The following is a 24,658-nucleotide window of genomic DNA, read 5'->3' as shown; positions in this document are numbered from 1 at the left end:
GACGACTTCCTCTTTCGGTTTTGTTCCCGCTTCTATACTTAAGTTGTTGGGAACTGATTGAGACGTCGGTACTTTAAGCATCACTAACAACTGCAAATAGTAACCATGGATTTATACGAAGAGGATTTACCATACAAGGCGCTTATCACTGTTTTCAGCCCTTCGATTGAAAAAGTGCTTGAACCTAAGGATATTTTGCCTTCTTTTCCGGACTGGCCTGATGGTAAGATGAACGATATTCTTCAGTTTAAAATCATGATTTTGGCCTCCTCTCCCGGCCCTTTAGGCCTGCAGATTTACAGAGAAAGGCGCTACACTATCCACAAGGAGGACGCCCGGGGCAGATGATCATATGGTACAGGGTATATATTCGAAAAAGCTGGATTTAGTGGATTGTGACTCATGGATCACCACCACCTGGATGGATTGCCAAATTACCCGATCCTTAACTATTCAGTCCCTTCCCACCATGTGCTTCAAGTGCACACACTGACACTGTCAACATGAATTCCTTATCTCAGACTCTTCACCAGAGAAGTCGCCGGGCTATAGGCCTAACCGGTGGTTTACATGAACTACAAAGCTGATGACAGAAGGTTTTTATTGTAGCTGACGAACTTCCTTAGTCAATGTGTAAATGAATATGTAGTTGAGTCGATTAGACAGTTGTGATAGCGTGAGGAAGAGAATTGTAACATGCACGGTAGGCCTACCGGTAAGCTACACTACAGTACAGCATGCAGTTCCAGCTATAATTCAGGCGGTGGTGATCTATGAGTCACAATCCAGTGAATCCAGCACTACTCCAGCGATGCAGTTTTTTCGAATACCCTATGATATACAATGTAGATACATACTCTTCCTACGGACTGCCGTACAAATGGCGGGAAAAGTGGGTGCTGGATGACCGAGCAAAAAAATGACTAACTCTCGAAACGGAATTTGTTCAATCGGACTGCATAAAAATCAAATTGTAAACATTCGGTCAATTCTGACTCGTTCCATTTTCTCTTCAGCCGAGCGCGAGACCATTAGGTCAAAGCCCACGGCACCTGAACGAGCGAGGGCGTTCATCGCCTACCTGATTCGTGATGAGGAACCATTTACTTCGATAAAATTCACGCAGTTCCTGGATGCCTTGAGTGGGGCTGGTGAGTACATTTGGTCAAGTGGACGGGTTGTTATCAGGAAATTCGATCTGCTTCCCAGTTTGAATTCAGGGCAGGCCTTATCCCGGATCTATGGCATTCGGCGATATAAATTTCATCTCTTTAGCCCAGTTCAACCAACGACTTTCATCAATCATATCCCCCCCCCCCATATACTACATATGATACAATCATAATGAAACCCTACGTGTTGCAGTTAGATAACAGTTCCGTAATGTTTTTCAGTGAGCAGAATTATTCTTTTTGTTGACAGAGTATGTTCCACTCAGAAAAATACTCGATGGGGGAGAACACCATCACTTTGATGTCTTCATGAAGATCCTCAGGATCTTTGAGGCCGAAATAGAGAGACATATAGTTATTGATACGCCATTGTTGAACCTTCTCATGGAAGACAGAATAGGCCTTCTGTCGGAGCATGAAAAGGAAGAGGTGTTAGATTTCGTGGACAGAGGACGCAAAAGAGATGGTAGGTGATTCTTTGTGTTCAAGAAGTTTCCATTTAGAAACCCTTACTATTCCTAAATTAATAATAAACGTAATCTGATTGATTAATAATATTAATCTGCCCCATACACACTTACAAACTTAACTGTACGCCCCTGGCTTTTGACAAAGCTATCCTTTCTTCACGAAGGTCTTTTCGCCTTGATGAGATGTCTGCCCCGACGAAAGGAGAACTGGCCAAAGCTGTTCATGATGGCACTCAAGGAGTCGGGGAACGAAACTACCATGCGCGTATTGTTTGGCGTCGATGACACGGACGGCGAAGATTTTGGTAGGTTACAGCGTTTTTATTAAGGCTATCGAAAGTATCATCATTCACCACTACTGCTCCTAAGTATTCAATTGACAGGAACGCTCGACTGGTAAGGAGTGAGTTAGTTCAGTCAATCATGGAGGCTACACTTTGAAATCGTGAGATTTTTAAGACAAGTTGATCGCTGGATTTTTATGATTGGTAATGGCCGAGTCTTTCAAATAATTTATTTGAAATACTCTATAATGGTGAGTGTGGGATACAAGTTTCTGTTGCTGGATGTGGCTGCGGGGGGGGGGGCATGATAATGTTATTGCACCATTTCAACTGGGCTTGGCCTTTTAAACCCCGTGGCATTCTCTCAGATCCAGTTTTTTGGAGAACTGTTATTCTTACGTTTGCAGACTCTGTGAGAATTCGCCAGAAAACTGACGACCTAATTAACAATGATCAGCCAGAATGTCCTCGAACATCACGTGATGGTAAGTCCAGGGCCGAAGTTACCGGGGGCAGGGGGAAAATTCCCCACGAAGGTCAGATTGGTGGAGGCCAGAAAAGGAATGTTTACCTTCCCCAACCCCATGAACTAAAAGATGGGCCAGAAGTCTTAATCCAAACTGAATTCCCAACAACTGTTCAAGCCCCAAGCAGAATATGTGGGTTTGAGTCTTCTATCAAATTAGCGTTCCTCTATATTGATGCCTTCCACAATGCAGTTTTCCTTCTGGTACACCGGTGATAACGTTTTTAACGCTTTCAATACCTCATACCTATTCAATAGACAGCGAGAGAGACCATGACTTTTCAATATGGAATTATTGATAATGAGTGGAAAGAACCAGAAACGGAAAAACTCAAAAACAAAACACAGGTTTTTTGAGGTGTTTGTTTTCTTAGAATTGTCGAAGCATAGGATTTACCTGACTAGAAAAATATTTTTTATACACCGTTCTTATATATTTTTAGGGATGACGCCTGTCAGTCAGAATAACCCAAATCAGGGACGACCTGCTTACGAAACCTCGGGTCCTCTGAGTCTGACTACACCGACACGGCCAGTTCAGCAGCCAGTTCAGGAGGCCGCGGGACCATCTACTTCTACCAGTGGCAACATCCTATCAATGGAGGTCAACTTTGAGTCCCATGGCGAGACAGATATGGACACAACGGCTGTCGCGCCTGGAGACACGTTCGGTAGGTACACCATTCTGACTAATGATACCTCTGGTTGGCCACCTTGCTTCTTTCGTCGTTCAAGGTCACACGACAACGCCTGTTAAAATTTGTGTTCAGCTTCCAAAAAGGAAGAACAAAGGACCTTTGGGAACAAAGACTGACATAGGTCGTCGGCAGTAACACCCAGAGGGAGTTTTCGCTAAGCCCCCGAAACGTCAACGCGAACGCATGTCCCATTGTTTGACATCGTGATCAGGAGCTCGAACAATGGGATAGGCGTTCGCGTTGGCGTTTCGGAGGGATTTGCGAAAACTCTCTAATGCTTGGCTTGCTAAGCATTTTAATCTTTATCAAGGTTTTGGTCTGGGCAATCTCCTCGTATCCTGACCCCCAGTTCTTTATATATACCCGGTACAATGTATCACGTTTTTTTCTTTTCATGGCGATGTCATAAACCCATGGCGTATCTAGTTTGTTATTCTGGTTTTAAAAGCAGCTACTCTGATCTGACTGCAGCTCCTCATCCATATTTGTAGTTTTCCTAAATTGTATATACGTGCATAATACGTGCTTTCATTGGCAATTCAAACTAACGTTTACTTATTTAGGTGGTAATCACGAGGACGACCAAACGACAGGGGCCGGTTCGAATGTTCCAGAAACATTCAAACTTCGTGCCTACCAGGCTGAGCTGGCCGGTCCTGGGATTGAGGGAAAGAATTCAATAGTGTGTGCTCCGACAGGAAGTGGAAAGACCCATGTAGCCTTGGCAATCACACAGGTACGACAGTGGCTTACTGAATTTCTAGATAGCTCTAGAATTTCTAGATATTCCCCGCACCAGGCTATTAATGACCTAATGGTGGTCTGATATCCGACAATGTTTGTTTGAAACCTTCCTGACTTTTGCCTCCAGAGATGGAAGCATTTGCCAAAACATTTTTTAATGTTTAATTTTCTTTTCAGAGTCACTTGGAACGAGCTGCAAGAGGTGGCAAGGAAAACGTCCTCTTCCTGGTGGACACGGTCCACCTGATGGACCAGCAGCTGAACGTCTTCAAGCCGCACTTACCCGCCTCTTGCAACCCAGTCGGAATGAGTGGGAGCACAGATACAGGGGTCGGTCTTGCACATATATGATGAAAGTCAGTAAAGTCATCGTTCTAACTGCACAAATTCTTTTAAATTCTTTGGAAGCCGACCCTGACCACGAATCGGATTTTGTATCGATCTCACATATTTCTTTACTGATCTTTGATGAATGTCAGAACACGACCAAGAAGCATTGCTACAACCAGATCATGAAGCACTACTTGGAACACAAGTTAAACAAAACTGGGTCGCGTGCGTCGACTCTGCCTCAGGTAGGAATCTCCGGAAAAGGAATAGGGTCGGGCAACCTTCCCAAGAACTGTGAAATGATGGGAGGGTTTTTGTCGCAGAAGCGATTATTGGAATTTCAAATGGTGACTTCATGAGAATCAGCATTTTATCGCTTTACTACTACGTTTGAAAACGGTTTCAAATCGATGTTCCGATGGATACTGCAGGGATTTGAACTCTGTGTGGATGGTCTGGAGGCGCGTCTGGAATCGAGGAATGATCTAGCTGGTCATGTTCTTGTTCTACTTTTTAAGAATGGTGGACGAGATTGGCTTTCTGTCTGTCCTGTACATTTGCTTAAGCAATAAATCATCAACATTTCTATTCAGATCGTTGGTCTAACTGCTTCCCTGGGTGTCGGTCACGCGTCCACGACACATGGCGCTGTGAAACACATCGAAAAGGTCTGCGCCAATCTCGACAGCACCGAAATATGTGTCGTCAAGGAGAACATTGAGGAGCTCCGCGAGCATGTGGCCACGCCTGAAATGGGTGAGTAAAGTTTATATTGGAAATTCTTGATGCTGCACCAGAGATACTGAATCTGAATTGGAAGTAAACACCAATGGGAGCCCGGCGATAAATGTGGTAAGAATATATCTACCGATTATTTTCCAGAAATGGAAACTGTGCTACCAAGGACCGATGACCCTTGTAAGCGGATCATAAGCCAGCACATGGAGGAGATTCATGCAAGGCTGAAGGTCCAACCAGGTACGCCTAACGAAAATCTACAACAAGCATTTGACAATGACTGTCATTTGAACTTCCTTTGGATCTGCCAGAGGCAACGCTTATACATACGTCATACAACCAATAGACTACATTCTGTCTTCATCTTTCAATCGACTGTTCAGACAAAGAACCTCTCACCACCGCTAGAGTGCAGGACACCAGTTGCTATGATGTTAACATAACTGGTTATATTATAATGAACAATGCTCATTTGGTTCTTCAGAATTGTACAAAATGCCGGAGCAACACAAGTCAAAGATACAGCTTCTACTGCAGAACATTCCAACAGATTTTAGCAGTGAAACGTACACCCAGTGGTGTGCCAATCTTGGCAAGACAGTGCCAATAGTCTTCGACCAAATGCTAAGGAAGCCATTCTGGACATACCACGCTCATCTCAAGGTTAGTAAAATGCACAGTAAATAATGACATGTTATTTCTTACTCTAAAAGACGGGTATTGTATTTCATTTTACATGTATTCCTCAATGGACGTCATCACTGGCAGGCCATTTGGACACTTTAATAGTTGATACAGTACGAGTAGGTAACGATAATAAGTTGAACGGAATGATTATATCAGGGCCCTCTACTGGCTTGCCTCCGTTACGACAAGAAAATATTCTCCAAAGGGCATCTTCATTTAAAGGCAGTTACTGGTAACTCTAAACATCGAGATCATTACATGTACATGTATATGTACTTCAATGATTACAGATTTACCATGATGCACTGAACATCAATGCCGGAGTTAGAACCAAAGACGCCCTTGAATACATGAACGAAAATATGAGCAATCTTCAGACGCAGGGCATGAAAGATGACGTCGATGACTGGCTTGAGGAGAAATTCAGAGGTATGTTGCATATCTTCCCTCGTGTTCAACTCTAATTGCTGGATTTCACAATGATGCATGAACATTAATTTGCAGTTCGAATTCTGCCATCACCCTGTAAACGAGATCCTTTGTTGATGTGGCCTGGCGTTTAGGACATCGGGGCTATTACTTCATACCAAGTGATGTACATTTCATTTAGCTTCCACCTGAGAGCGAGCTTGTTGATAATGTTGATTATTATTGCCAAATCCATGCAGGCCTCTATTGTAACATGTGGTATACACAGTAATTGGCAATTTGTTTTAATTTGCAGAGATTGTCAAACAACTTAAACCAATCTCGAACAACCCAGTCCACGAGAACCCTCTCCTCCAGGAACTGCGTAAGAAGATCATTTCCTACTCGTCCAAAGTGGATGACTGTTGTGGGATTATTTTCGTGCAGACTCGGGCTGCGACGAAGCGACTGAAGAGTTGGATGGAAGAGGATAGCCAGTTGATGTCCTTGAAACCAGACACCATCATGGGGAGTGAAGGTGGGTATCTGTGTTTTCTAGTTTCTTGAATTTTTTTTGTTACATGTATGTTGAGCATCTGCTGAAATATCAGAATCCCAGATCTAGAACGCGCATGTTTGCTTGCCTGCTTACAAACCAGATTTGATCGCCTGTTATTATCAGCCCTTACGGTCACATCGTAAATCGTCGTTGGTTGGTTGGAGAACCGACTAAAACCACACTTCTCTTTATTTGAAGATATGACGCAGAACATGCAGATCGACGTTGTAAAAAAGTTCCGTGATGGAAAGCATAAGGTCCTCATTTCGACCTCCGTAGCTGAGAAAGGGCTTGACATTCAGCAATGTAACTGGGTCATCAAGTACCTCCACACAACCAATGAGATAGCACTTGTCCAGGCAAAAGGTATGAAGGACAAAAAATAGTACATGTAATAGTCAATCAATGCCGCTACCAAGATGACCTTATTGGCTTTTAACCCTTAAAAGAACGATACTAGAGTTGGATTGAGATGATGGTAACGCCACAGCAGGGCAAGCTGGCAAACCCTTACCATCCGAGAACGAAAGCTTCTATTTGGCTGATGGTCAGATAGCCTGGCTGCAATTACCGCATGTCAGTGGGCATAGAGTCCTTGGTGGTATGACGAAACCGATCCAAAACTATCTAGGTTTTTCCACCCAAGTACATGAATATGGTTCCAATGAAAGTTGTGATTCCAATTCGTCTGTAGTGGTTAAAGCGAACCGGAACCGCCGAGCCAGTTCGTATGACCTCGTTTTCATTTCCCGCGTATCGGGTGATCAGAACGAGGCATGAATGAAACATGGCGCCTAGCTGTCAATCATTGAGTGACGTCACTACTATGGAATTTTCTACGAAAACTCATGAATGAAAGATCGCATGACTCACGTGATTCTCACATGATTCTCAATGATAACAAATTGAACTGCGCATGCTCGGGCACTGGGGGCGGAGCTACAAATTTGAACTCGAATATGAAGTTGGAAGTTCGACTTTCTCAAGCGGTGAAAGTCGAAAAGTTGAATAAATCGCTCGGCGGTTCCAGTTCGCTTTAATATTTCCTCCTGTTAGAAGCATTTATATCTCCACAGGTCAGATATCTGATGGGTCTGTAAATGATTTCAGGGCGTGCCCGGAAGATGGACAGTCGGTTTGGTGTAGTTGCCCCCGAGGCCTCTGGCAAGGTTGAGAAAGAGAAGCTCAACCTCCTACGCGAAGCGATGATGAACGAAGCAGTGGATGAAGTATCACGGATGAAAACAGAATATCTGCACTGGGAAGAGGAGATTTTGAATATCCAAAAGGAGGAACTGCTACGTCATAAGATGGAGGAACGCGAGAAGAAAGCGCAGCGCCCTCTCATGACAGATGAGTACGGCGTCCATTGTAGGAAATGTGACATGTTCATCACTGTTTCATCAGATCTTCGGGTCTATCAGGACACCCACTACACTTCAATTCGGCAGGATTTGGACACAGTTTATGATGTTAAACCACACCCTAAGCCAGTTAGGCTGGTCGACTTTGAGAAAACTGGTAAAGTGCACTGCAAGAATTGCGGTTTGGAATGGGGGATCATTGCTAAGCTTGTGGGCCAGGAGATGCCCCTGTTAAAGCCACAGGGTTTGGTCTTTGTGGATGTGAATGGCAAGCGGAGCATCATCAGTAAATGGAAGCAGTTTAGGTATACCATTCGACAGATGGATTTCAATGACATGTACAACTTGTAAAACCAAACTAGGACTTGGACGATAGATTACAATTGTCTTGTATGCGTTTCTCCAAAAAAATATATAATGTACAATCATGGTCAAAAGTTTATGGACACCAGATTTGCACATTTTCTCAAAAACGGCTAATCCTTTTTTACCCAAATTTTAACCAATGGTGGAGAATCTTCTTGGCTATCGAATGATATCATAGTTGATATCAGGACCAATTGCATAACAAAGTTATTACATAATTTTGAGAGGCATCTATTTTTCACTTTTTGGTTGATGGATTTTTTTTAAATCGAAGTATAAATCTTGCATCATACAGATAACAATGCTAAGACTTTCTGTGAAGAAAGTATTTGAAAATATCATTTACTTTTCATGATATATCAAAATATCAAAATTTGGAGATTCCGAAAATTTTGAGATTTTTCTGATTTTTCGATATATCCTAGTAGTACCCATGTCCCCTTAATGAATGGTGATTTTTTTTCTGATTTTCAACTAAAGGAACATCTTGAAATTATAATATGAAAATTTTCATACTACCAAGTATCCACCTTTTCTCAGCAATATTAGTTGCTAGCTGTGCTAAATTGGTGCCAATCATTATTTGGGTATGACTTCTCAATGATACAGTTGCAAAAAACCAAAAAATATCAAATTATCGAAATATCAAAATTTTGATATTTCGATATATCTCAAAACCGAAATGAGATTTATCCAATTTTTTTTCACAGAAAGTCTTAGCAATGTGCAAGATATAATGTAGAGTAAATTTATTGATTAAAAAAAAGTAAAAAAAGATGCCTCTCAAAATTATGTAATAACTTTGTTATGCCTATACTGATAATTTGTTTGATCTCTGTGTAATACCTGTATGGAGTAGACCTAGCTTATACTGATAATTTGTTATACGCCTTTGCCTAATTGGTGTGATACATGTACACGTATTTCATTCATTCAAATATACGCTGGAAAAGAGATTTGCTTTATTTTCATTTTGTTGCAGCGACATGTCTCCAGAAGGTATAGTAAGTTAGTTCGTTGTTAAAAGAACAGTACACATGTCCCAAAGCCTCCCCATGTATCAATAACGAGATGGTCCGACCCGAAGCCTCAATGAGTTAACCGCGAATAGCTAATAAGGCTTGAGGTTATCCGGGATTACGGCGCAATACCGGTTTGCGAATATCACTACAACTAGCCAGGATCCGGATCGCTGGTTAACTCCCCAGTATACACGAGTACCCATAAATATACTCATTAACAAAGACAAGCAATGTAGGGTTAAGTTTCTTGCTCAAGGACATGCGCATGTCATTTATCAGTATAGATATTCTCCATAAGACTGCGTTCCGAATGTACTTTGCAGTGCTACTCGCTATTATACTGGTCGTTTGATTCTGTGCATTGATTGTAAGCGCTATGAATTGAAACTCCCGGTTGAAACTACACCGCTATCAGGGATTCCTCGAATCAATACTGAACAGCATATCAGAGTACTGTTCGACTTACAAAGCAGTATTGTACAATTTATGATAATTTATGAAGAGATGGTTTCGGCGAAACCGAATGTTTTCTGGGAAAGTACCATGCGGAAATTCTCGTGACGAATTCCTATTTTGGTTTCGTTCATTGCGAAATTAATGTGGTGTTTTTAGTATCATTCCCCAGTTTCGCTTCGCCTGGCGTCACATGACCGGGGGTTCTTATTGAGAAATTTTGCGAACAGATTATCAGATGACTACCATGGATTCCGAGTACAAGACGCTTATCCGCGTTTTCAGTCCTTCGATTGAAGAAGTCCTTGAATCTAAGGATATTTTGCCATTTTATTCTCATTGGCCCATAGGTAAGAGTGTTTAATCACGATTTCCTATCGTATAGTTACTGATGTTGCTACTCTGACCATGACTACAATTTAATTGAGGCAGAGTCTGTTAGCAAGAGGATGGTCGTCAGGGGAGTGGCAGAGGCTTTTACGTCTTTACCGTGTTCGATTACTCACGCTGCGCTTACCCGGCTGCCGTCAAAGAATTCTATTAAGCATGCGCAGAAGAGGCAACTTTGCGAACAGTCGCGCCAGACCCGTATTAAGTTCATTCTCCGTATAGTAAAAACATTATATTTATGGAACAAAAATCTAATTATCTATGAACTTTACACTTTTACAAATGTACGTTTTTAAACGTAGTTTTCGGTCGTGGAATCTGACTCGTTTCACTTTCACTTCAGCCGAGTGTGATACCATTAGGTCAAAGCCCACGTTAGCTGAACGAGCGAGAGCGTTCATCGCCTACCTGATTCGTGATGAGGAACCCTTTACCTCCGTAGAATTCACGCAGTTCTTGGACGCGCTGAACGTGGCTGAGCCTGGTGAGTAAAGCATCTTGACCACCAAGGTTTCGCGTGTTGTTGCATGGTGCACGGTTTAAGGGATGGTTTCATAAAAGTGACATTCAACACCTAATAGATTAAAAGAACAAAATACACGTAGAATCATGCATTTGTCGGAGGGACAGGCTCTATCCTATGACATTTTTAACTACTGCACTTGCATTATATACATGTATACGTCAAATTTTAATCTCAAATTCCATAGTAGCCTATATGCAGACCCTTTATATACCCTTTCAGCCAACGACTTGTTCATGACTTAAATCAGGTATTCTTTAGTTTAAGTCGAATGGACATCATACATAGTCAGTAAGAATCCACCAAAGATTAAAGAATAAATCCACTTTCACCCATCACAGTAATGTATTTACCACAGCTTCACAGTTCAGTGCCACACTTCCGCTAGTGGATGAATACATGTCTCTGCCCGCGCTGGTCGATCAGAGATTTCATTCATTTTCTTTGCCAGGCTATGTTCCGCTCAGAAAATTACTCCTCGGTGAAGACTGCCCTCACTTCGATGTCTTCATGAAGATCCTCAGGATCTTTGAGGCCGACATTGAGCGACATATAGTTATTGATACGACACTGGTAAACCTGCTCATGGAAGACAGAATAGGCCTTCTCTCGGAGCACGAAAAGGAAGAGGTGTTAGATTTCGTGGACAGAGGACGCAAAAGAGATGGTAGGTGATTCGTTTTCCTTTGTCTGGTCGTCTTTGTGTTGAAAAAATATCCAATTATTTTCATTATTAACCTGGAACTGCTCTTTTATATTATGGCTTTCATCCCCATCCCATTAATATTTGACAACAGGAAAGACGATTTTGAGGTCTGGAGGACTGCCATCCAATGGCCTTTGAATACCACCAAATGTATCATTCCCCAGGCATCGAGCTAGCCACCTGAGACTCGGGTCAGCCTCCGTGCCCTCGGTCTCGCTGGCCCTTCCTCTCGATCCGTGTGAGACGATGAGCGGATTGCGGAGTGAGGACTCTCTGATTAACCTGGTGGTAATGACGGCCCTCACTGTTCCTTGTTCTTCATGTAGGTCTTTTTGTCCTGTTGCGATGTCTACCTCGTAGGAAGGAAAATTGGCCAGACTTGTTCATGCGTGCGCTCCGGGAGACAGGGAATGAGATGACCATGAGCGTCTTGTTTGGTGTCGACCACGAGGATGACGAGGCATTTGGTAAGTAAAATCAAATTATTTTGTAGTTGTAGACGTTATTAAAAAAACACATTTACAGCTCTCCCCAAAAAGATTGGCCACAACTATCAAGTCAGTAGGTCTATCCCAGTGCTGCAACTTTGATGCGAGAATGATTTGGGTTTCTGGTTGGCGGAAACGACCGGAGGTATTCAAGGATCCAACTTGCGGACCTAGAAGGATGGCATTCGAGGATTATCCCGCAAATGTTCAGCGAGGAACCTCATTTCCTGGTGTTACGTGAAATATAGCAGTGGCCGGGATTATATATGTGGTTTCAGTTGACGTAGCTGCAGGTAGTTGGGTTTCATGTGCCTCTTTGAAGTTCACGTATCTCTAAACATTGATAACAAATGTTCTTCCATCATGCAGCAACTCACAACATTCGCCGAAAAACCGAAGACTTGAAATACAACTGCCACCCAGAATGTCTCCGAAGCTTAGGTGATGGTAAGTTTGTAATCCAATACTTTTTTGCATTGGCGTTTCCTGTCCACTTCGGCCGAACAGATAGAGGAATTACCAAGAGCGTCTAAGCCAGCTGCATTAGCAGTTTCATGGGCGAGTCCTCGACGAAAGTGACCGGTACAACGGGTGTCATTGAAACATCTAAGGTCATCTTTACATGGTTAATTTTCTTAAATTTCAGGCCGGGATGAACCTGATGCTGAAGATGTGCTCGTGGACAGCACTGCCCGGTTGGCCTTAGACGAGAACCAAGAGACTCGTGTTAAAACGCCTGTCAGTCTGACCATCCCAAATCAGAGACAAGCTGCTGGTGAGACCTCCAGTCCTGACAGTTTGAATATGCTGAAACAGCCAGTTGAGGAGACCGGGGTACCGCCTACGTCCACCAGTGGCAACACCTTATCCATGAATGTCAACTTTGAGTCCGTTGGTGAGGAGGCATTAGGAGCAATGGCTGCCGCGCCAGGAGGTAAGGAAGGCACATATCTTCAAGTATATGATACAAATGTCAATGACAAACTTTGAAGGGCGTGTGTTTTAGTGTTAGGCCTCCATGTACCCCTGTGTTTTACCATTGACTTACAAAGTCATCAGTTTGAGAGAATCGGTCAGATTATTCAGTGTTTCCGTTGAAGGAAGGGCACAGTGTTTAAACACAGAGACCGACCATTGTCAGATCGAAAAATCCACCACCTCTCTGAGTGCAATGCTTGGAAATTCACTCTAACGATAGCTATATCGGGCTAAAACCCGGCAGCCAGTTAAGGGTCGTGCCAGTCCACACTTCCACTACTGTCCATTTTCACGTGTAACAGGTTTCTTCCTTTTCACTCAACAGGCAATCGTAGAGAAGACCAAATGTCAGCAGCTGCTTCGGATGCTCCGGAGACTTTCGAACTTCGTGCCTACCAGGATGAGCTGGCCGGCCCAGGGAAGGCAGGAAAGAACTCGATTATATGTGCCCCGACGGGAAGTGGAAAGACCCATGTTGCTTTGGCCATTACTGAGGTAGGGGAGAGAAACATCGGAATTGCCTTACATCATATTACTTAAAGTGACCGAGAGTTTGTCATGAGGACCTGTATTGGTTGTCAGTGGAAGGAATCTTTTCAAAGGTGCTGTGAGTCGGACTCTAAGAAACCCTAGGAATGCTTCCACTACACCAGGAACAATGGCGTGCGGCTCCCACATTAGCCGATATATTATGGCTGTAATGTAAAATCCTCTCGAGACGACTCATTCTAATCATGTCTTTTGAATCAAACCATAGATTTAAACACAGTTTATCCAATTAAGGTGAATCATTTCCAACTTCCTTTCAGAGCCATTTGAAAAGATCTCCACGAGGTGGCAAGGAATGCGTCCTCTTCCTCGTGGACACGGTCCACCTGATGGACCAGCAGCTGAATGTCTTCAAACCGCACCTACCCACCTCTTGCAACCCAGTCGGGATGAGTGGGGGCCATTCAGATACAGCGGTCGGTCTGGCACATATGATGAGAGTCAGCAAAGTCATCGTTCTAACTGCTCAGATTCTTCTGAATTCTTTGGAGGTCGACCCTGACCACGAATCGGATGTTGTATCGATCTCGGATATTTCTTTATTGATCTTTGACGAGTGTCAGAACACGACCAAGAATCATTGCTACAACCAGATCATGAAGCACTACTTGGAACACAAGTTGAAAAATAGAGCCAACCTTCCTCAGGTAAGTATTTGTCGTATAAAAAGAAATAGGTCCGCAGAAATTCACCAAGAGCTGTGATGGGAGAGGTTGTGGTGTATTTCCTTTGGTTAAAACAGTTCGAACTATGCTTCTTGGTACTAACCGCGGGAGAGGGAGGTGGAGTGAACTTTGCAATCTGGAGGTTAGTCCCAGCCGTGCTAAGTCTTTCCTGAAAATGTACTGGGTATTCAAAACTGTGCATGGTATTTCTTCTTGAGGAAACCACTGCAAATCCATGTTGCCTTTTCAGATCGTTGGTCTGACTGCATCCCTGGGTGTCGGCCATGCGTCCACGACAGCTGGCGCTGTGAAACACATCGAAAAGGTCTGCGCCAATCTCGACAGCACCGAAATATGTGTCGTCAAGAGGAACATTGAGGAGCTCCGCGAGTATGTGGCCACGCCTGAAATGGGTGAGTAAAGACAGTTCTGTTATTTTTTGTATTCAGTGAAAGATTCTGAACTGAGGCAAGCAGGGTCACCTTGTATCGATAGCAGATTATTTTTATAAAAACTTTTGCTTAAACTTTTCACCAGGGATCTGATTCTCTCCCAAAAGTTCAGTTTACCATGTCACAAGCCGACATTTTATTCTTAACGTCTTCCATTTCTCTTCCATACAGAACTGAAGACCGTGCCTACTAGAACCAAGGACCCATGCAAACTTATCATAAGCCAGCACATGGAGGGGATTCATGCGAGGATGAGCGTCCAACCAGGTACGCTTACGGTACATGAATGAGTGCACGTCATTATATACCCATCAGAAGATTTCTTAAATTCCCCGTTGGCGAAACCTCTCTCATGGCACAGACGATTTTCAAAAGAGGATTGAAAAGAACATCGGGCATTTTACGTTCATATAAACTTTCGCCATCGTTCACTGCGATGTTCGGATTACAGTATAGTTGTTTCTCATCCTAACATGCAGACCATTCAAAGTGATGCTTTTTTTAACTGCATATGTTGCTGATGCTTTTATTGATATGGTTCTGTGTTATTTGCTTTTAGAGTTGTACAAAATGCAAGAGGAGCACAAGTCTAAAATACAGGGTCTGCTGCAGAGCATCCCTACAGATTTCAGCAGTGAAGCGTACACCATGTGGTGTGCCAACATGGGAAAGACGGTACCTTTAGTCTTCGACCAAATGCTCAGGAAACCATTCTGGACATACCACGCTCATCTGAAGGTAAGTTGAACCGACGGGTTGCGATACTAATCTTGCATTGTGCACCTTGAATGTGAATACACCGTTAAAGACATTATACACCCTGATACAAAAGAAACTTCGTAGGATCACCGTAGGACGCAAGATAGTGAACCTTATTCAATAACTGACACCCCCAATCTTTACAACTATGATGAAACATTCCTCATGCTTCATTGCTCATTACAGATTTACCATGATGCGCTGAACATCAACGCCGGAGTGAGGACCAAAGACGCCCTCGAATACATGAACCAGAAGATGAGTATCCTTCAGACGCAGGGCATGAAAGATGAAGTCGATAACTGGCTTGAGGGAAAATTCAAAGGTGTGATTTCTATGTTGGCAGTGGCCGCGACAGCATGACAATTATGTTGGTGATCAACCGGTTTACCGGCAAGTCACCTATCTTTTCCGAGAAGTTTGCATCAGCTGTCGGAAAGAGTTGAGTGGACCTGCCTTTACAGACATGAATTGTCGATTTATCACTAAAATTGTTGCCAGATAAAATTGTTTCATATATCCGACCTTTTGATGTTTTTCATTTTATGTGAAAACACGATAAGCTGTGAAAAAAAGATGAGCTGATATTTCGGATGCCTGATACAAACTGATGCTAAACCTTCGTTTACAATCCAATATATTCGGCCATTTCAATTTTTGTCTCCATCAATGGTAGATATGCTATGTCGGTAATAGCTCTATCCCATGAAATTAGCTCAGGGTCTCGGGCACCAATTTTTGAGAGGCAAGTTCCTACTACAGGCTATTCATTCAAGCACCATGGCACTATCAGACCTGACATTCAAGGTGTGTTTGTTTGTTTATTTGCAGAGATCATCACACAAATGAAGCCAATCGTGGACGACCCAGACCTGGAGAACCCCCTCCTCAAGGAATTGCGTGAAAAGATTCTCTCCTATTCATCTAAAGTAGCTGACTGTCGTGGGATCATCTTTGTGCAGACTAGGGCTGCGACTGAGCGACTGAAGAGCTGGATGGAAGAGGACAGTCAGATGGTGTCCTTGAGACCAGGCGTCATCATTGGGACCCAGGGTGAGAACCTTTATCGTCGGTCTACCTTTCGATTCTTTCAAGCTTTCGACACTTGTATTGGTCTGCCGTAGAAGTATATACCCAAAGTGTCCACCTCGGTACCATTTCCACTACTTGTACATTATTCCAATAGGTGTTTACCAACAACATAACTAAAATATCTTACTTCTCTTTAAGACATGACGCAGAACATGCAGATTGACGTTGTGAAGTTGTTTCGTGACGGAAAGCATAAGGTCCTCATTGCCACCTCTGTTGCTGAGAAAGGGCTTGACATTCAGCAATGTAACTGGGTCATCAAGTACCTCCACACAACCAATGAGATAGCACTGGTCCAGGCAAAAGGTAAGCACGGCGGCAACTTTGAAGAAAGTCCTACAGGGAAGAATAATCTCTACAGTTAAAATCATTCTCTTCACGAAAGTTACATCGTTTATTGGGTGTGCGATATTTCCTGAAAACGTCGCCTCAACAACCACACTTTCCTTCGTCCCTCACCCTTCACATGTCGGTTTCCTCCAGCAAGATGTCATCTATCAAAAACTGCATGTTGTACGTTTCTGCCATCGTGGAGTTCCTCTGACATACTGATCCCCCATACCACTTTTAAATCAGCACTGTCTGTCCCCCAAGCTTTCAGAAGCAGTAACAGCCAGGCAAAACAGAGATTCATTGGGTGATGTGAATAAAGACTAGCAAATGCTTTTACTCCGGTTTTGTACAGAAAGGCCTAGAAGTGTAAATGTACATGGAGATTTAGATAAAAGCATTTGCTAGTCTTTATTCATATCACCAAATGTCCGATATTGAATTTCAGGACGTGCTCGGATGATGGACAGTCGCTTCAGTGTGGTTGCTCCTGAAGCCTCTGGCAAGGTGGAGAAAGAGAAGCTCAACCTCCTACGCGAAGTGATGATGAATGAAGCAGTGGATGAAGTATCACGGATGAAAACAGAATATCTGCACTGGGAAAAGAGGATTCTGACTATCCAAAAGGAGGAACTGCTACGTCAGATGATGGAGGAACGCGAGAAGAAACAGCGCCCAATTATGTCAGATGAGTACAGCATCCATTGCAGGAAGTGTGACATGTTCATCACTGTTTCGTCAGATCTTCGGGTCTACCAGAAATCCCACTACACTTCTATTCGGAAGGACTTGGACACTGCCTATGAAGTGAAACCACATCCCAGGCCAGTAAAGCTGTACGACTTCGAGAAAACTGGTAAGGTGCACTGCAAGAAATGCGGTTTGGATTGGGGGATCATGGCTAAGCTTGTGGGCCAGGAGATGCCCCTGTTAAAGCCAGAGGGTTTGGTCTTTGTGGATGTGAACGGCAAGCGGAGCATCATCAGTAAATGGAAGAAGTTTAAGTATACCGTTCCACAGATGGATTTCAATGACATGTACAACTTGTAAAACCTAGTCATGTAACTCATAGAACGGGACTTGGACGCTAAAAATATACATTTTTGCTTGTTGGATTTACATAATTTTTGATATGTTCCTTCTTATAATTTGGTCGTGTGATTAAGTGTTGTGACTTGTTGCTTTCAATCATTCAACTATACATGTACATCGAAAAGACAAAAAAATCAATATATTTGGTTAACGACAAAGAATAAGAAATGTACTTAGCATGCATTTATTTCTTCCTGATTATGTAAAAAATCTCGTCATTTAAGTTACGTCAAAAGCCTGTTACATGCACTCCAAATTAATAGGTTTTTGATTACAATGATCATCTCACCTTCTTACCGGTGAAGTTGGTCTCCTTGATCCTTATTCCGAGTAAGCAAGCTCGGAGAAAGCTATTTGGACTGAAAGCCTGTATGAGAATATGGAATACTGGTAACTAACTGAGAGTACAGTACGAGCCACATCGAGACGAGTTCACCAACCCATGTTAAGATGGCGCGGACAGTCCGTATAAAGGACTTGTCTCCCAAGAAGTTTTAATTCATTGCATGACTGCCGTTGGAAACTGAATACTTGTCAAGGCAGCTACAGATTCTGCGACCGATACCGCTAACGTAGTACATGTACATGTATATAGATGTACCAGGGATACCAGTGCGGTATTCCACGGGTGATCTATTCCAATCGTAATAGAGATCTAGGTCTCTCTAGTTACCGCCGTAAATCCAAAAATACTGCGTGGGGTATGACCTTGATTCAAGGGAGGTTTATCAGCTGCCCTGAATAAAAGAAGACTTTGACTAAATTTTATGACTGTCTTCAGTACTTTAAATGGATGTCACTTTTTTACCTTCGACTTTCTGTCGATGTCGCGGTGAGTGTAATGTGAATGGTTTTTGTCGTACACAATGTGTCTTTAATTTCTTGTCTTTTTCAAGTTTCTGGTGTCTGAATTCTACGTGGGTTTTTTAATTCTTATAAATCCACACAAACACACATATTCAGGTCAAGAGAAGATATCATCGGGAAATGATCAGCAGATAAGGCTGACTGACAGAAATATTCAGAAAAATAAAGAGCTCTCTTTTTGAGCTGTCAATCACCCACCACTGTTTAGAAGTGATTGGTGGTACTAGGCTGGTGATCTCTTCGTTTTCTTTTCTCTCAAACCACAGGCCTAAATTCATTTTGGTACTTCATGTACATGTGTATGCTCCTTTGCGAAATATAAATCAGCGCCACAGTCGGCAGAACTTATGACTAGGAGTACATATTTATAGACAAGCCGCTTGTGATAAATTATTTCATTTGTAATTCAGGTCAAATTTCGAATATATCAACAATATGAGCTGAATATAAAAGTGATATGTATAAAGTCGGACCTATCCAGTAATAGCTTACCTATTGACTCGATTATTGTTGAATAATTCTTTGAGTGATAGGCCGCAAGAGTAGTCTTAGGCGAAATGCTCTAGTCACATGTAACATACTTTCTGTTTGCTTGTTGTCATGCAGTGTAAAGGCCTATTCGTCAGTCATGCTGAATGCACATAACCCGAAGCGAAGATATTGATTGAACCATATCAATAATTCCTTTTTCGATGTATCAAAGAAGAAAAAGGTGGTTCGATTGGCTTGTGACCACAGTTGCGACAGCACCCATTTCACGATAAATTGTGTAACAAAACGAAATTTTCCGGTTTTTTAAAATAAACAGAAGTTGTGCATCATTTACGACTCCCGGCAACTCCAGCTTCGAGAGTCAGTTACAGTCGTCTGATGACATCTGCGATTCGTTATTCAACATTAAACTACGAGTAAATAGGATACGCCCTGTATGTATTACATGCAATAGAAAAGCAGAATAAAACGCCAAAAAACCGACATTAACCAGTTTTTTTATTTTCTCAGTTATATATTGTTTAACATGACCATTATATCACAATTTGTAGGTTTTCCATTAAGGCATCAAATCCTTCTCCTTCTTCATTCCACCTTCGATACCAAGCTTGGGCCCAGAGTCCAACAGCCGTTCCCGTACAAAGTGGGACATTAGCAAAAATATAAAGCTTGCCTCATATGTCTTGCGTGGTGATCGGCATTCAAACGTGTTTCTTGTTTTTCCAGTGACCCCCGACCATCGCTTTTTAAAAAACCTTTACGGTCAATGCCATCCAACTAGGCAGACATATGGATGGATATCCGTCTTCCTTGGGTATCTGCTGAGATGTCAACAGGGTGTCACCAAAAACATGGAAGCAATAGTTTCGGCCGTAGCCTCAGCCGTCCACACCATCCGGCATGAATGGCCGCCTGTCTTCCACAGTGCCTTATGTATTTTCAGTTATGCATTATACGTCTTTAGATATTTGTCCATGATGTAACTGTCCGGAGGCGCGCCCATGTCCGTACCAGCTCCGTCACTGTGTCTACCCTTGACTTGTGAGAACTTTGATCGTCCTGTTTGCATTTCCACGGGTGCATAGTTGTCCCCGTCGTCCTTTGCTCCAGTCTTTCCCTTCTGCTGCCTCCTGTACTGCTGCACTAATTGGCCCTGATCATCTGGTACATAATGCGCGTTTGGGTCATCAGCATCATTGTAAGCGTTGTTGGGAAAATTATTGTTAGTTGGCATGGGAGTGTGGGGTTTGGGATTGGAATTGTTGTTTTGGTAGCTTCGATTTTGATGAGGGTTATAACCCGACATTGGGTAACCTTCGTAAACATTTGGGCTATCGTCGATAATGATATCCGGTTTGCGGCCATTGCGACGTTTCTGTTCCTGTAACTTCCTGTACGTTTCCATGGGAATTTCAATCACGATTTCATCTTCGTCGTCCTCATCCTCGTCGTCGTCATCCTCGAAATCAGGATGTCTACCCCGTCTTCCTTGGCGTTGTCTTCCATACCCCCCGCGCCTGCCGACTCCATAGGACCCTCGCCTACCGTTTTCAAAGTAAGCTGGTCGACGCTGGGGCGGCGGCGGTGGGGGTGGTGGTGGTAACGGAGGCGGTAATACCGCGGCTTGGATTGAGAATCGTCCATCCGAACACGACACAGAGAACCGAGCGTTCCCCAGATGACCATACACGCTGCTGAGCTCCTGAAGAATCGGGGTTGGGAGATGTGACACCCCTGGAGTAGATACTTCCGGGTCAATGCCAATCACACGCCCGCGTTCCATCATGCCAACCACAGTATACGATCGCGGATACCCGGGGGACGTTGCTGGGAATTGTCCACTCATTCTGCCGCTGAATCTTGGTCCAGGCTGGGAAACTTCTTCCCCGTTAGGTCCGTAATAGTGATGGTACTCCTGGACGCTTGGGTCACCGCCGTATCCGTTCATCAAGCCAAGTTGTGTGTCACCAAAGGAACTACCATAGAACATCCTCAAACGAGTAAGGGCATATCAATTTCAATCAGTATATACGAACAAGAAAGAGCAAGAAGGTAATCCAGAGAAGCAGTTCAAACTATTTCAAGCTAGCTCCAGAACAGGTAAGATGTTCCTTGGAAGTATGTGTCTTCCGTGGAACCACTACTGCAAGTAAAATACAGTTGTCCCCAATCGCTACGACTGTCTCTCTGCGCTTTGATTTGTCCAACAACTCGTTTACGATAACACACAAATCGATTATTCTTAATCCAGCTGTCGCCTAATGATGATCTTTTTATCTGACATATGTTCGTTTTAATGCAATTCGAAAAACTGTAGTGTCCTAATCCAGATCAATAACGCACATATCAATCGATGATTCCGCCTAACCCAATCAAGATGTCCCGTCCTAATGGCTATAGTAATTACTATATCCTTGCCTATGATATCAATTCGATACTATAACCTTACGTGAATCGTGTGGTGACACGTTACTTGATAGTCAATTCTTAACACTTGAAAATCCGTTGGGGGTTATATGATCGTATGATCGGATACTTTCAACAAGATATTGAATCGAGCTAGCCTGCTAATAACTAGGCCTTTCGATATGAACGTTGGCGGTATTGATATCTCAAGTAGTCTTAGCACTAACGCCTATTTATATATGTTCTATGTCCAATGTGAATCAGGTAAAAGAATGGTCCCTTTGATGTCATTGATGAGTGTCCCGTAGAGCTATGCCAGCGGTTGGTATGAATCGTCGAAATTAGAAACGGAATGTTCAGGTCTAATGGAATTGAAAAGTTTTCCCACCAATATTGGCTATGACCAAATCAACGGCGGATAATTATGTCCCAAAACGATCACGTTTGTTGAAACGTTAGATGATTCTCGCATTGGCGGTGATTGTTCTTTATTGACCATTGGTGCCCGTTCCCTAGCGACACTGATGTTTTCATCCGCGAAAGCAATCTGAAACGAGAGACGGAAGTGACGTCAGAGGTGCACCTATGGCGTTGAGTTATGATCGAAAATGACCTCACCTGCCCATGGAATGTCAGTATTACACAATTTGATGGGAAAACGTCAGTGTACGTTTTGGATTTGAGTGATAGTCTATTAGTGCAAAAGAATCTGATTATTTTCTGTTAAGGAAAGAGGTATCTGTCGTCAAAGTACTGTATACAATGAACTTGGGTGGACTTGGGAAGATTATTGGCCGAGATGCTCCCTTAATCACAGCAGATTTAGTGGAGTGATGGTCTGAAGATCTACCGATATATAACAATAACAAAAATATGTTTGGCGGACGTTCACTTTGGCAATTTAATTAAATTGGATCGCCGATGGCAATTTGACCGTGCTCATTCCGAATTCGCAGCAACGTGAACCATATAAGTGAAATTGGATTTAACAGACCAAAGAAGTGCATTTAGATTTGAAACTATCAAAGAAGACCGACTTTCTGTACCTGATTGCTATTTTTAGTTATCATCTTCTGTCTATGCTTTGATTTACAAGATAGTTTACAAGTAAGGACATATCAATATTACGGTATACATAAAATATGGGTCGACATAAATTTTTAGTATCTTGTATGAACCGATTACGCGCCCAAGCCAAAATCTAATTATCGCTTTCAATGGATAGAAAATCAGTTATTGCCATAACCTTTAACGAACCATTCAAATATTCATTCTCGAAAAGTCGTGGTTATGTTACACCAGGGGCCATTGACCGAACGCAGTAAGGTAAGTCCAGCGGACCAAAAATGGGAGTCAGTAATGTTTCCTTTTTAATTCTATACTATATGAGCTGATATTATAATTTGGTCGTGACATGAATCAAGTGTCATTATTATCAACCACAATATTTGTGTTTCACTGTTGAAGTGAGACGTTAAATTAATTGATGCTCAAAGGCAATGACAGATTGAGGTTTAATAAATCAGTGAAGAATTTCATTTTATTTTTGCCAACGCTAGAATTTCGTAATACCGGGCAGGTGTCAACATAAACAATATAAATGCAGAAGCGAAGGTACAGTCAGCCCATTCAAAAACAGGACGGTTCAGAAAGAAACTATCCATCTCTGGGAAGAAATAGAAGCATTAGATTATATGGTCAAGGACCCTACTCCGCGATGTGGTGACAGGCCGGCAAAGTTGCGAAGGAGAGAAAATGATGCTGGCTCGGTCAGTTACATGTGCTTCGCATGGTAGCAGCCCTCCCAAAATGAGGGCTCTCACGGGAGCCCCTTGTTCCACCCAAGGCACCAAGGGCCCTAAGTTAAGTAAAGAATAATGTTTTTACCAATGACTTCATTACCAATGCATGTTACGATTAATTTGACTTACCCGATCGAAAACTTTCACATGTATAATACTCCCTCAGCTGCTACTGATAAACACCACAAAACAGACCGATCCTTCCTAGTCACTTTCGTATAATCCCACTACAAAATTCGATCAGAATATTCTATGCTTTATATCGATTCAATGAGATTCACTGATCTTTGATACTGTGAGTGTCCATTATAATGTCCTGAAATGTGCCAAATAACTCCGCGGGGTCTTTGTATGATGAGACGTTCACGCCGTGTGGGCTTCAAAGAAAAAAGAGCTGGTAACTGTAATATCAGATATTATTGTGTTAAGATATTTAACCTCTTAGTGCCTGCCATTCACAATTGCACTATTTTGAGGCATGGCTAGGGTAGTGATAAAGTCATCAAGTCATATATTGATCAGCTTGAGAAGTTCTGACATCGTTTCTTGCGGTCCCCTGGCCAGGTTGCCGTTGCTGTTCCACGTCATTCATAGCGGCATGAACTGCGACACGGTATCTTAGTTAGCCTGTGTGTCACTCATGGCGAATTGCGGGTGACACCATGGTCGCAGTGAGACATCACCGGGGGCGAACAGTGTCCTCATCCCGTCTCATGAACGAACATTGTCATATGACACATCACCGATGGCGAAACGAGATGTGACAGTGTTTCCTGGATCGCATGGTGTCCGAAACAAGTCACTGATGGCCAGGACGCTGTCTCTTGACCGCCATGCTCGCAGTCAGCACCAGTGACGCGTCAATCAAGGCGAATTGAGTTGTGACTTTGTCTCAGTGACAAGTCACTGATGTCCAACTGACTTGTGACTTTGTATCTTGGCCACTACGCTGTGCCAGTGAAACGCCAATCAAGCCGATTTTGATTGTAACTTTGTCTCTTGTCCACATGGTGTCAGGGACAAGTCACTGATGACCAACTGAGTTGTGACTTTGCCTCTTAATCACCATGGTCGCGGTGTGAGTGAGTCTTCAATCAAAGCGAATAGAGTTGTAACAACTAAATGTGTCAGCTCTTGGCTGATATATAAACTGTGGCAACGTTTCTTGGTACAACATAATCGATAATCGCAGCTTGAGTTCGAGTGTGGTAGAGCCTCATGGGACATCGATAGCGGTTTATTACGG

The 24,658-nt window shown here is 42.9% G+C and overlaps 3 protein-coding genes across 3 annotated transcripts; 2 read left to right on the top strand and 1 right to left on the bottom strand.

Moving 5' to 3' along the window:
• On the top strand, positions 1 to 8,954 carry LOC135490043 (antiviral innate immune response receptor RIG-I-like). Its single transcript, XM_064775709.1, is given in 16 exon segments — positions 1 to 223; positions 1,017 to 1,151; positions 1,423 to 1,638; positions 1,807 to 1,947; positions 2,334 to 2,411; positions 2,896 to 3,123; positions 3,714 to 3,886; positions 4,072 to 4,240; positions 4,243 to 4,469; positions 4,818 to 4,980; positions 5,107 to 5,202; positions 5,447 to 5,625; positions 5,940 to 6,078; positions 6,374 to 6,595; positions 6,815 to 6,982; positions 7,727 to 8,954. Coding segments are annotated over 16 exon segments (3,057 nt in total). The 5' UTR covers positions 1 to 105; the 3' UTR covers positions 8,332 to 8,954.
• A 1,048-nt stretch (positions 8,955 to 10,002) lies between these two features.
• On the top strand, positions 10,003 to 19,682 carry LOC135490041 (antiviral innate immune response receptor RIG-I-like). The gene is made up of 15 exons (XM_064775706.1): positions 10,003 to 10,171; positions 10,555 to 10,695; positions 11,186 to 11,401; positions 11,767 to 11,907; positions 12,298 to 12,375; positions 12,575 to 12,862; positions 13,232 to 13,401; positions 13,716 to 14,102; positions 14,371 to 14,533; positions 14,744 to 14,839; positions 15,132 to 15,310; positions 15,518 to 15,656; positions 16,163 to 16,384; positions 16,562 to 16,729; positions 17,202 to 19,682. The coding sequence occupies exons 1-15, from the start codon at positions 10,060 to 10,062 to the stop codon at positions 17,801 to 17,803; spliced, it is 3,102 nt and encodes a 1,033-aa protein (XP_064631776.1). The 5' UTR covers positions 10,003 to 10,059; the 3' UTR covers positions 17,804 to 19,682.
• LOC135490042 (uncharacterized) lies at positions 19,668 to 23,795 on the bottom strand. Its single transcript, XM_064775708.1, has 2 exons — positions 23,542 to 23,795; positions 19,668 to 22,157 (listed from the first exon to the last, which is right to left on the bottom strand). The coding sequence occupies exon 2, from the start codon at positions 21,192 to 21,194 to the stop codon at positions 20,148 to 20,150; it is 1,047 nt and encodes a 348-aa protein (XP_064631778.1). The 5' UTR covers positions 21,195 to 22,157; positions 23,542 to 23,795; the 3' UTR covers positions 19,668 to 20,147.
• Between the last annotated feature and the right edge of the window lie 863 nt (positions 23,796 to 24,658).

The sequence above is a fragment of the Lineus longissimus genome, chromosome 6 (assembly GCF_910592395.1).
Source record: "Lineus longissimus chromosome 6, tnLinLong1.2, whole genome shotgun sequence".
NCBI classification, from domain to species: Eukaryota; Metazoa; Nemertea; class Pilidiophora; order Heteronemertea; family Lineidae; genus Lineus; species Lineus longissimus.
The sequence above is the reverse complement of the archived record's forward strand: the minus strand, read 5'-3'. Positions and strand labels throughout refer to the sequence as shown.